The 13,304-nt window shown below is 38.7% G+C and overlaps 2 protein-coding genes across 2 annotated transcripts; both read left to right on the top strand.

Annotated features, from left to right (window-relative positions):
• The first annotated feature begins 72 nt into the window (after positions 1-72).
• Positions 73-7,150, top strand: hibadhb (3-hydroxyisobutyrate dehydrogenase b). The gene is made up of 8 exons (XM_063879108.1): positions 73-176; positions 1,273-1,433; positions 1,520-1,629; positions 1,720-1,852; positions 5,286-5,414; positions 5,557-5,633; positions 5,753-5,909; positions 6,456-7,150. The coding sequence occupies exons 1-8, from the start codon at positions 107-109 to the stop codon at positions 6,612-6,614; spliced, it is 996 nt and encodes a 331-aa protein (XP_063735178.1). The 5' UTR covers positions 73-106; the 3' UTR covers positions 6,615-7,150.
• Positions 7,151-10,548: 3,398 nt separating this feature from the next.
• hoxa13b (homeobox A13b) lies at positions 10,549-12,429 on the top strand. Its single transcript, XM_063879697.1, has 2 exons — positions 10,549-11,182; positions 11,419-12,429. Exons 1-2 carry the CDS (start codon positions 10,549-10,551, stop codon positions 11,655-11,657), a joined length of 873 nt encoding a protein of 290 aa, XP_063735767.1. The 3' UTR covers positions 11,658-12,429.
• The last annotated feature ends 875 nt before the right edge of the window (positions 12,430-13,304 follow it).

Below are 13,304 nucleotides of genomic sequence, written 5' to 3'. Positions count from 1 at the left end.
TGAATTCAGGAGGTCGTGTGCGCAGATCTAATTTCTGATTGGCCAGAGACAGTGTCATTAATGTACGTACTATTACGTCATACGTAAGGTCAAGAGGAAAAGAAGCATGGCCGCTGTGTTGAGAGGGTCTCGGCTCCTAGTTGGGAGGTTTTGCAAGCATGTTGACTTTGCATTCGGTAAGCAGAACACACTTACACCTTGTACGTAATGTGCACGTCTCTGTGCTCACCTCAGAAGCTCTTTATGTTACTTAAACGCTCTTTGTGACATGGAAACACCACTTTGCTTGAAATATTTGAGTTCATTTTCGCTACTCTGTGTTTAGCTGCTGCTGTTGGAGGCGTCAGTTCACCTTACTTGTGATTGGCGAAGAGGCTTTTCTGTTGAAAATAAGTGTTGTGTGCGTGCCTGAGCTACGTGCTTATAGTGAAAGCTGTCTAATGCAGTATTTAAAAACGCCTCAGGCAGGACAATTGTTGGCATATTCTCTTCTGTCCTATTCTGTCCTGTCTTTTTTTTTAAGGCACATTATGTAATGTCAGTCCTTTAGGAGAAAGTTGAAGGTTGCCCTGTCCAGCCACTTAAAAAATGAGCGGATCAATCCAAACATCATAACGTTTTTACTTAAAAACAACAACAATCCATATATATCCTTGCCCTTATCATGTACCTACACAACACAGCGTTTTTGTTGTAAGATGTAGTCTGTGATTGAACGAAATGTAGTCAAACAGTCACAGAATAGCTTCGTCTTTAGTGTTTGACCTCCATGTATCAATTTATTTCCTGGATTTATTTATTTGTACTTGGGCTACAATGAAATATACATGCTTGTCCAAAAAGGTTCTGTTATCAAATAACTAAATAAACATTTAAAGTGTAGTGCCTTTTAGATTAATGAATTAATGAAATCTTATGTTGTTGGAGGAGCACGCGACATAAGATTTTCATTGCCAACATATACGCTGTATCTGCTGTGCATATGACAAATAAAACCTTGAAACCTTGAAACCTTGAAATTAGATGACTTTGGCACTCAAGGGTAATAGCAATGGAAATACTTTACTTAAATTAAATTTAAACATAACATCTGAAAAATGTTGGCATCGATTGGATTGTAGAAAATGTTTTACTTTTTAAATTATTAACAAACTGAAACATAAAGAGTTGGCATTTCGAATAATGATAGAGCGGGAAATTATTTAATGTTCATCATTCATGTAAAAATGACTCTTTGTCTTATCATTGATTTATTTGGACATTATCTTTTAGTCTCTGAAAGGTCTATGGCCTCTAAGACACCGGTCGGGTTTATTGGTCTGGGCAATATGGGAAACCCAATGGCAAAGAACTTACTAAACCACGGATACCCGGTTGTTGCTACCGATGTGTTCCCGGAGTCCTGCAAGGAAGTTCAAGAGCTGGGCGCACAGGTGAGTGCTCTCCAACTGATTTGAACTTTTATACAGTTTTCACCTGTTTGCTTTTTTTCTAACTTTGTGATTTTGTGGTTTCTCAGATTGTTGATAATCCTGCTGAGGTAGCAGACAAGGCGGACCGAATTATTACCATGCTCCCCTCTAGTCCCAATGTCATAGATGCATATACTGGACCAAATGGCATTCTTAAGTAGGTCACACTTTGGTTTTCTCTTTCAATATGTACATAATCACCTCAAACACTTATGTCAGGCTCTAACTCCTGAACGTTTTTCAACAGAAAGATAAAGAAAGGCTCCCTACTCATCGACTCCAGCACCATCGACCCCTCTGTTTCAAAAGAAATGGCTGCTGCAGCTGAGAAGATGGGTGCCGTTTTTATGGATGCACCTGTATCAGGAGGTAAATATATACATTTATGATCACGATATATGCCGAATAATATCTATTTCAATTCACTGTTTGAAATACATACACATGGTTGTCAAGTTATCATAGGTTCTGCATACATTACTCTTCTCAAGGCTGTAATGTAAGTTTGGGTTCAAAACATTTATAAGAGGTGTTGATTCAGCTTAATTGTCATTGTGCAACCTAGAACTGTTGCCTGTGTTGTGCCATACTGAGTCTCTAATATTCATTTAACCCTCACTGAAATACACACTTGACCAAACACTGAGGGATTCGATAAACTATAGCAACTAAGCTTTGATTATTTTGGGAGCATACTTAATCGGCTGAAAAGTTTATTTACTTACAACTTGCATACTTACAATCAACATGCAACTTTATATTATTTTTATGCTGCAACTAGCAATTAATTTCAATATCAACATATCAACCCTATTTTCCTTGATTATACGGGTAGACTATAAGATACCAGCAAATGGCTATGATGAAATCGTTTTTTATTCATCAACATTTTTATCATAGATGAATCAGATCATTATTTTTCAGATGAATCCAATAATTGTTGCTCAGTGAAATTTGAAATAGAAAAATGTCTATTCCAGTAAGGTGATGTCTTTTTTCATCAGGCCAAAACTTACAGACATTCAAGGTTAGGTGATATGAAACATAGAAAAGCTGAAAATCCCAAAATTGGGAGGCTGAAAATGGCAGGTTCCTGCCGTTTTGAATAAAAAAAATTAAACAATCATAAAATATGTTTCCTATTAGTCAATTAACTCTTTGTAACAGTCCTATCCGTCACAAGATATTTAGTTAACTATTATGATATTCTTTGAACCAGAAAATATTCTGGAACAAGGGAGTCTTTTGTCCTTTTACCTTAAAATTTAACTTTACCACTTTTTAGCCGTTATCAAAAAAACCAATTGGTTTTCTTCTGCTTGATTGATCAAGTAGTTATTTTCACTCTGGATTACTCGAAAAGTACATTCAACAATCCACCTTGAGTGCTCGTGAGGTCTGATGTGTATTACAGTTTATGTATTGTACATATGATACATAAATGTAATTTCCCAACTGCCTTAATGTTAATTCAAGTTGAACTGTCAATAGAGATCAGTTGTTCAACATTTATTTTTGTGATGGTGGCAAATCCACAAAGAGCATCACCAGCCTCTATACAAAGGGAGGGGGAGGGGCGGCAGAGGGAGGGGCGGCTTCTGCCTGCACAAATGTTCCTGCTGTAACGTGTGTGTGCTCTCTGGCCTTCTTGGGGGTCCAGACAGAAACACAGTTTGTTTGAACTTGGCATAGTCAACGTCAAGAAAGCCACTTTCTTTGAATACATTTTGGTCCATTTTATAGCCCGGCCTTAAAGATTAGTAATGATTTATATCCTTCCTTCCTGTGGTACTGCACATGGATTAAAGTTGTCCAGCTTTCCGCCTTGAACTTGTGTATGTGTGTGGTGCCGGCAGATTAACCGGTGCCAACTAAAGTGTTTGTCATACTTTTCTATATCAAATCAATCACCTAAATTAAACTTCTTGAAGATCTCCAGTGGTCAAAAAAATCAAAACAAATACAATGATGTGGAAGTGACCATTTAATCCAGTGTGGTTAAAGTTTAAACGTAAAAGCAGACATGGTGGTGGGGACATAATTAAGTCAGCATGCGCCTGGTAGTCGTTCCTTCGTGTGAAAAAAATGTAAAGACTAGATGAGAAGAGGGCCATCTTTTTTTGTCCTTATTCCTCAGAATGGAACACTTACTTTACTCGAGGTTAAAGTTGTCAACCGGTGTTTGAGGTACGTTTGACTAAATTACCTGCCAGTTAAGTATTTTGTTAATTTCAAAATGTCTCTCTTCATCTCGATACTGAAGTGGGACTTCTTCAGTTTCAGGTGTTAGTTCTCACTTTGAATTTGTCCATGAAGTTTTTTCTGTTGAAAGAAATGCTTGTACTCAAAAAATGTCACAAACATGCTTTCTAACAGCTTTGGTATGCATCACCGTGAGCTGGATATTGTACAGGTCTTACTAGATTTTGTGCTGTGAGGGTGTGTTGTAACTTTGTTTTTCAGTTGCTTTAGAAAGGACATTAAGAATTACCGATACTTAAAATATCTTTTAACGATATGATGTTTTATTTGTTAATTGCTACATTTGTGTTCTACATTTATAAGAAAGTAACTATTTAATTATGGGGTACTGAATCTCACCTTATGGACAAGACATACACCAACAGCTTTCAGTGTTGTGCAGATTTTTTTTAATCCCAAAAACTGTCTTTTCCATTTTCCAACACTACTTGTCTGTGAGCATTAGACAAAGAACTTATCAGAAATCTGTCTTTGACATTTATACATGGTGGGCTAATTGTTATTTTCCTCAATACATTTATTAAAAATAAATACTCTTCTGCAAGCATTTTTAAAGCCTTTACGGATGCTTTTGCAAATGTTTCAGCTGGTCTGTTGTGACTCCCACCTGTCCACAACAACACAGTCAGTCTTGATTCTAGTCAGGATGTAGTGCTGCTTGCAGACTGCTCATGAGGACTGGGGGAGGGGAAACTCTTAACACTCATCTTGGCTTCTGTCCATTGGCTTCCTGTAACCTGTAACTGTATGTTGGTTTATTTCTTGCCTCCCATGTGTCTTGCACCTGGTTATTGTACGTTTATAAGCTATTAACTCCATGTTGCAACCTGAATGCAGCCACAAATGTAATAAGATATACTTTTTTTTGATTAATCCAAGTTTGGGAGATTCTTTAAACTGGGATCAATAAAAAGTATGTCTCATTACATTTGACGCTGCCTTCAGGTAAACATGGAGTGTAAAATGTATTAATGTGCAATGATGAATCCAGAAACGGCCATTGGTCAATCTTAGCAAGGGATTGACTTTGACATGCAGTAATCGACTTTGCAGTACTTTGTTTTTGTTTGTATATGTTTTTGTCCTAGTAGTTCAAAACTTCTAAAGAAAACAGACGCTTTTCTCCATCGAAAAGCATGTCCATACATGTGTTTATTTAAAATAATTCATAAATAATGGTGGCAGCAGTAGTTCAGGCTGTAACGACTAAGCTTGGGAACTGGAGAGGTGCCAGCAACATCTGCCCACTGCATCCTTATACTAGGATTGGCTTCAAATGCAAAGTCTAAATGATGTGTTTGTGTTACCAAATTCGAAGTTGATGTGACTGATATCCATATAAAAATGTAAAGTATGGTTGGTGCTATTCCAGCAACTTTAAGAAGACTGTTTGCTAAACGAGCGAGACTTTCATTTGAATGCTTTCAATTAACTTTGTTGCACTGCATTTCAACTAAGGTAACTTTGAGTAAGTCCCTGTTTAATAACCATCTCTGCATGTGTACGCTTGGTTCATTGTATATAAACACAACTTTGCGTTCCTAGGTGTAGGGTGCTGCCAGTTTGGGAAAACTGACTTTTATGGTTGGAGGAGCAGAGGAGGAATTTACTGCAGCCAAAGAGCTGCTCACCTGCATGGGAGCTAATGTGGTGTACTGCGGCCAGGTTGGAACTGGACAGGTGGGTCATGAGTTTCAGGTGTACAGGTAGTAGTTTGAGTTTGTGTAGACTTGCTGGTCTATTGTCAGTTGAATAAATCAAACATTTGAGTGCAGTGGTGTTCAGTTTTTTTCCACTTTAACATACAGTTATTTCATTACAGGCTGCTAAAATCTGTAACAACATGCTTCTGGCCATTGGAATGATTGGGACTTCCGAAACTATGAACTTGGGAATCAGGTGAACTCTCTCTGGGTTACAAATAAAATAAATGATATATGGTAATTTTAAATCATTGCTGTACATGAGTAACCTGATACACTTTGTGCAAGTAACATGAAAATTGCCTTCACTCTCAGACTTGGGCTTGATCCTAAACTGTTGGCCAAGATCCTGAACATGAGTTCAGGGCGGTGCTGGTCCAGTGACACCTATAACCCCGTGCCTGGAGTCATGGAGGGTGTCCCGTCTGGGAATAACTACCAGGGAGGCTTTGGCACCCAGCTGATGGCTAAGGTCAGTTTAACGACACATTGCGTTATTCTGAGCTTCTTTTCCTGAGGCTGCAAACATGTTTTAACATTAGTGTTACCATGTCATTTCATCTTTAGGTTTTTACATTGCAAATATCAACAAATAAATGATGTTTATGCCTTTTTATATTTTGCTATTTCTAATTAGTATAGAGAAACAGTTTATCTCCATAAGACCAAATAATTTCGACAAGAATATACACAAATGCATTCATAAATATACCTGTTTCTTCATGACCGGTCTATGAATGAAACCAGGTTAGAATAAGTCGGTCAGGAAGTAATTTCTTTGCCATATGCCGCGCATGTGATAGGGATTTAAGTGAGGCTGTTAAAAAAACAAAACTCCTAGGTCAAACCACTTGAAATGATGCAGTGAACTACTCAGCCCTCCTGAAAGTGAATCAAACCCATATTATCACAACATAGAGAACATTTCTCTGTGGTGTATGGACTCGTGGTTTTGGTTTTAGAGTTTAATTTTCAGCTCCGTTAATACTTCTAATGTAAGTTTTCTTTTCTTTTACAGGATCTAGGCCTAGCACAGAACACAGCCACCAACACGAAGACGCCTGTTCCTCTCGGCTCCTTAGCCCATCAGATGTATCGTATGATGTGCGCACGCGGTTATGCCAATAAAGATTTCTCCTCTGTATTCCAGTTCTTGCGTGAGGAGGAGGGCCAGTAATGTCAGCCTCCACCCCGTCCACAGCCTTACCAGGCCTGGCCCTGCACAGGACTAACATAGCGTAGTAAGGGTGCATTTTGCCCCGAGGACTTTCTTTTTCAAAGTTGTGAGACATGAAGCAAAGAGAGCTCCAATACAGCTGATCATGTTAGCACTTCTCTCCTCTTGAAAATCTTGTTTCCTGTGTGATCTAGCTTTTTTAATGTACTACACTCCTTTTCAGTTTTAGTCAAGTCAACTGTCATTTATACAGAGGACCCAGAACATAACAACTGTCGCGCAGCAGCAGCTCTGCAGATCTTACTCATAATGCACAGACTCCCCTGGGAATGGTGTTACGAAGAAAACTCATAGCTCTGTCCACGTTAAACTTTTGCAATCCCGGTTTAGTCCTCCTATATTTATCAATTGTTCGTGATCATTTCTTCATTTTGCTGTTTTTTGTTTTTCTGCTCTTGACATTGGAAATGTTACTTTGGGGTAAGAGTGTTATATTATATCTTGTTAGAAAATAAAGGCAAATTGTGATGTCTTGACCATTTAGCCATTTTCTTTTTAAATGTCAGTTATGTTTCAATTTCTGGATTGGATGTTAGATTAAATGACAGATTACCATATTGTAGAACAACTGGAAGCAGCACATTTTTTTTTTTTTTTTGTAATTGCTGATTTGTTGCAGTAATGCCATACTTTTTTTTTTTTGGACTGCAAAGAGTAACTTTTCATGAACACAGCTTCAATGAATGAATATATCCAGTACATAAAGTTGCATTCAAATGCAGCTAAACCTCAGACACAGAGGAAGAAGGATATAATTTTGGCTAAGAGCAATTAAATTCCAAATGTTTTGTTTGAGAACACCCCTTCAGTGTTTCCTCCGTTTTCTCTAAACATAAGTGTGTTTAAAGCTCCCAAATATTGTGGTTTGAATCGTATCCCACAGAATCAGTAGTCATGATACAACGAGAGCAGAGGTTGGCTGCTGGGCAGATGCAGCGGCGAGATGCGTGTTGCTCGACCGAAACACACGCTGCCAAAACTGCGTATTGTTCTTAACAGGACGCAACAACTTTGAACATGGTATTTAATATCCAGCACAAATTTTTCTCAAAGGAATATTGGAATGGATTGTATTCCACAACTATGACACGAAGTCCTAACCGAGTGTTGCACGATGCAGCCGGCATGAGTGATTCTGGGATGTGGACCGCATTTCTATCCCCACTAAGACCAGACCTGGAGGGCGGCATGTTTCTGATCTAGTTTGCAAAGAGCCACTGAGGGGCCAAGGTGCCATAGGTCAAGCGATCACAAGACAAACCCGTAAAAAGTCCATTAAGCACTGTATGTTAAGAGCTGTGTTGTCATCTGCTTGATAGGTACAGCAAACAGAGCACACTTTGGTCTCGGGCCTCCAGCAGACTGACACACACACACACATACACACATAAACACACATATCCTGACGTCATCTGCTGTGCTCGCTTCATTCCTATCGCTTAACGTTTAGCTTCTTTAACACTTGGTAATAAGCTTTGCATTTAGCCAATGTGTGTTTCTACATATGTTGTGCATATTTACACTATGTGCATTTTGGTGCTCGTGATAGCATGTAGCACTGGCGGCACTCCAACATACATCAGTAAAAAGCTGAATGCATTTAGTCGAAAACTTAGTTACACAAGAAAAGATACGGGTGTTACGTCTTACCGCTGATTACTTCTTGTTCTAACTTGCCCTTAATTCTTATTCGCGTCTGTTGCAACAAAGCGTTTTCTCGTTCACGTTTTGCCTTCGAAGTGAAAGGTAGCTTATTGTCAAATCCTTGGGGCTGTAGTAGCCTCTTATAAAGCCTAATGCGTGTGTGCGTTATTGTAAAAAAAAAAAAATTAGTACGTTTTATATAACTGTTGACTAATTAAAACGAATCAGCCTTTGTCATCATACAATAATCAACAAGTATTGTATAGTTAGTTGTATTAAGCTCGGTCTGTTTAGCCGTCATACATATTCTATTGTTTTTATGTAGGGGAGGCAGAGTGTGTGATGACGGCATATTTAAATGAAATTGAAATGAAAAATGAATTCCTTCTTTATCAACAATACGTGATATATTTCCAATTTAGACATGGATCTGTTTAACTGGCTCATAAGTTCCTACCAGCTGCTGCTATATGTTGAGTCAGACAGCCGCCCTCTAATGTGTGAACAACGTGGCTGATATGATTCCTGTCCAGACAAAGCTCACTTTCTCTAAAGCAAAATTTAAGAAAATATGCCCTTTTCCATTTAAAATGCTGTTCATATTTAGAAGTAAACGATATAAAACAGATTAGTCTATTTAGAATCTGATATTAAAACAATGCAATAAAACATGAACCTCTATAGTAGGCTAAGATTAAACATCGTGACTTTGCCTCAAATGATAGTCCACTGCTCAGTCTTGCCTACAAGCTATGAACTTGGGCCATAAAGATTTACAGCCCCAAAAGGTGGGAAAACTCTATTAAAATTAAAAACGGTGCTCAAATTTTGGTGGGTATACATTTCTCTGCATTTGTGGTCTCATTAGAAATGTAAAGCAAAAATTAACTCTGAAAGGTGAAACAGTATTTAGTTTGACACCAATGTAGAACTGTTCAGTCTACCCCATCACTCGCACACCTCAATGTTTTAGTGCCATATCAATCTGAAGTGTAAACATCCTTTTAGAATTATTGCACTAAATATTAATGCACGATATGTTAGTCTACTTTATGTGTGGCCAAATGCAAGACAGTGTTCAGCTCTGCGTCCAAGACAATTTGCTCATGGCGGCTTTTTACGCAGAATGTGTAGAAGTTGAAGGGCGGGTTATTTTTCTTTTAAGACATTTTTTACCTAGTTAATTTATAACACACCATCATGGGCTTTCATTTTGACAATTTAGTGCCAATATTTATTTTTATTTTTGTTATTGCAAACGTCTGAAGGCATTAAAGAAAGGGAACCAGTTCACCTGTCTTTAAAAATGAGCACACTGTAGATGAAACCTCCTCTAAAGTCTTTAGCGTATTTTCTGTTTGGGCTTCCTGGCGTGAAGAGTTTTGGCCAGACTGCAACTTTCAACTTGACCTTGGCCTCCAGCCCGGTCTAACCCGTACGAGGAAGAGTGCAGCCAAATGTGGCATGCTTTTTGTATTTTAGTGGACACACTTCTGGAATATACATTAACACGTGGCGGTGCCAAACACGAGGATGGTTTGATTTATTAATTGTGTTATGATATTCCTATTAGAAACACCGAGAAGAAATTATGGTTGTGTCTTTTCTTTTAAATGTGCTTGCGTTATCATTGTTTCAAAGCCAGTTATTTTAGGAACATGACAATACATCTTGTACAAATCTGCACCTTTGTAGCTGAAAGTACTCCAAACTTCTTTAAAACGAAATAACGTTAAATCCACATATCCGAAATAATGTTTGCTTAACACCAGAGTAAGGCTTAGCGCAACCAAAATGGCATGCGTAATTACGCATGCATTCAATAAGTAGATGTGCATATTTTGAATAGTTTTTTCACGCCATGTATCACTCAAACAGCAAATAAGCGCATTGTGATGGCACTAGACGGCAGACAACTTAGTATTTACAACACAGTTTCACTCAGTTTGAAATTCCAATTTAATGAAATTCGGGGTAAAAATACCCTTAGGGCTTTTTGTGCGTAAAGTACGGATATACTGATATATTTACAAATCTACAACTTGATCTGCATTATCTGATGTCTAGACGTTTATCATCTGTTTTGCATACCACGTGTTTGGCCCTGGCCAATAACCTTGCGATCTTTATGTACTCAGGCGTGTTGGTATCGTTACTCTGCCTGAGTCCCTGTCTCTGTTCAGTCGAGGGGATTTTGAAAAAGAGTTGGTCCTTCGATGTAGGGCATGCTATGACCGCTTCATTACTCCTCCATTCGCACTGGATTGACCCAGTGATGTTTCTCTACGACAACGGCTTGGATGAAAGAAGCAAGAATATGGAAGGATTTACTGGGGGCAATTTTGCTGCAAACCAGTGCAGGAATTTGTTAGCGCATCCAACCTCGCTGGCTCCGAGCACCACTTACGCTGCAAGTGAGGTGCCAGTCTCTGGCATGGGGGAGCCTGGCAAACAATGCAGCCCCTGTTCTGCCACTCAGAGCTCGCCCAATGCATCTTTGCCTTATGGATATTTTGGCAGCAGTTATTACCCATGTAGGATGTCACACGGCGGCGTGAAGCCTTGCGCGCAACCCTCTGGTTATGGCGATAAATACATGGACTCAGCTGTATCTGGTGAGGAGTTTTCCTCCAGGGCAAAGGAATTTGCGTTTTACCAGGGTTATTCCTCGGGTCCTTACCAGCCCAGCTACTTGGACGTCCCTGTCGTACCAGCGCTGAGTGCTCCATCTGAGCCAAGACATGAGTCTCTGCTGCCCATGGAGCCATACCAGCCTTGGGCCATCACCAATGGTTGGAGTGGTCAAGTTTACTGCAGCAAGGAGCAGCCACAGTCAAATCCTCTTTGGAAATCCTCATTACAAGGTATTTTTACTGTTTTATTCCCACAGAAATAGGTCATTATCATGGGAATGTACCGTTAAACTTGCTTTAAAAAAAAATGTGCGCATGTATTTCTTACATATATCTGTGTTATTCCACTGTTTATATGTATTAAAGCGCCTGCATGTAGAAAAAACACGAGGACAACAAATGTTTCGTTTACTTTATGATGCAGAGAGGCTGACTAAAATATGACACTTCATTTCCCCCCTCAACAGACAACATATCTGGTGGAGACAGCTCTGTCCGTCGTGGGAGAAAGAAGCGTGTGCCTTACACCAAGGTGCAGCTTAAAGAACTGGAAAGGGAGTACGCCGCCAATAAATTCATCACCAAGGACAAAAGGAGGAGGATATCCGCGCAGACTAACCTGACAGAGAGACAAGTGACAATCTGGTTTCAGAACAGGCGCGTAAAGGAGAAGAAAGTCGTCATTAAATTCAAGAGCTCCAGTTAGCTCAGGGGATACAGAAACAGGAGGTGAAGAGAAAAAAAAACTTTGTTATAATTTATTACATTATGAACGGGTTCTTTGTGGCCATAGCGACTCTGTTTTGACCTACACATTTCCTTCCTCACATTTTAATTGGAACCAGTCGATGCGGCCTGTTGACAGAAGATCGGAAATAGTTTGCAACATATTGGACAGGGCGACTCAGCGAAGGATGTAGGATGTCCTGAAAATATTGACCCAACCAAAAGACATTTGCCTTAAAGGCAAGGGACACCCCAAGTCTGCGCTTTTATTCTACTATATCCAATCCAGAAATTAAGACTGAAATTAATTGCTATATTCGTCTTTAGACAGATGCGGTGGTAAACAAATAGGTGAACCTCAACTTCAGTCTGTGGTCATCACAAAGAAAACAAGTTAAACTGTTATTAATATTATTGTTATAACATTACAAAAAGTTAATGCAAATATATGTAGAATATTCATTTACAATAGTAAAAAATATATATAAAATATGCTATAGCCTACAACACTTATTGTGTGTCAAGGCCGACATGAAAAAAAAGATTTAGATAAACTCCTTTTCATAGTTTGGAAGAAAGAAAGTTTGCATACATCCCTGTCTCTTGCATTTAAAACAAGCATCTATCTGATAACGCGTTATCACTCGTGAAACAAGCCTGAGCATTTCAATATGTTTGACCACAAGGTTTTCTAAACACTATTTTCTGAACACAGGATTTTACTCAATGTCCTGCATTTCCGCCTGTCAGTCAAGAAAAGTAGGCTTGTAATCACCTTAAGTATATTTAAACATGTAAATACTAGTTGACTGCAACTATCTATTCTCCCTTTTTTGACTGCAATAGCCAGAGTTTTTTGAAAATAAATATTTGAGAGATTCAATGTGATCATGTCTTTTTCATTCATATTTTTTGTCCAATTTGATCATGGATGCTTGATGGATCAAGCTTGGCAATATACATAATGTAATGGTTAAATTTCGTTTGGCTGTAGTTAATTCGATAAGTGTGTGTGTGTGTGTGTGTGTGTGTGTGTGTGTGTGTGTGTGTGTGTGTGTGTGTGTGTGTGTGTGTGTGTGTGTGTGTGTGTGTGTGTGTGTGTGTGTGTGTGTGTGTGTGTGTGTGTGTGTGTGTGTGTGTGTGTGTGAGGCCTACAGGCCTGCGTGGTCTCGGAGTCTCTGTGGGCTTTATCCATTCTCAGCTTATGTCGCCATCTAGGGGCGAAGCTCTGTCAGCACTGCGTCTGCACCTACACTAACCTACATCAGGTAATACTGCCTCTGCTCTCTCAAAAGTAATTGTGTGTTCATATGTATAGAAAAGTGCTAATATTTATACTTATCTTTCATATTATTAAGACAGTGTTTCATTAAAACTTTTTTTTCAAATGTTTAACCTAAAAACCTTATTTCTTCGACAATATCTTTTAGTGTAATGTATTATACAAATATTTTAATAGTGCAGAAATTATAGGGATTTAAAAATAGTAGCCTAATGCTATATTTGACAAAATATAATGGATTGAACCTGGCATGGCAGAGCTCAGAGCTCATGATAATGATAATAACACATAAGAATAAAAACGTATGATTTATTTTAGAATCTCCACGGTTATTTTTTTTTCGTA

The sequence above is a fragment of the Eleginops maclovinus genome, chromosome 3 (genome assembly GCF_036324505.1).
Source record: "Eleginops maclovinus isolate JMC-PN-2008 ecotype Puerto Natales chromosome 3, JC_Emac_rtc_rv5, whole genome shotgun sequence".
Lineage (NCBI taxonomy): Eukaryota > Metazoa > Chordata > Actinopteri > Perciformes > Eleginopidae > Eleginops > Eleginops maclovinus.
This window is presented reverse-complemented; position numbering and strand designations above follow the sequence as displayed.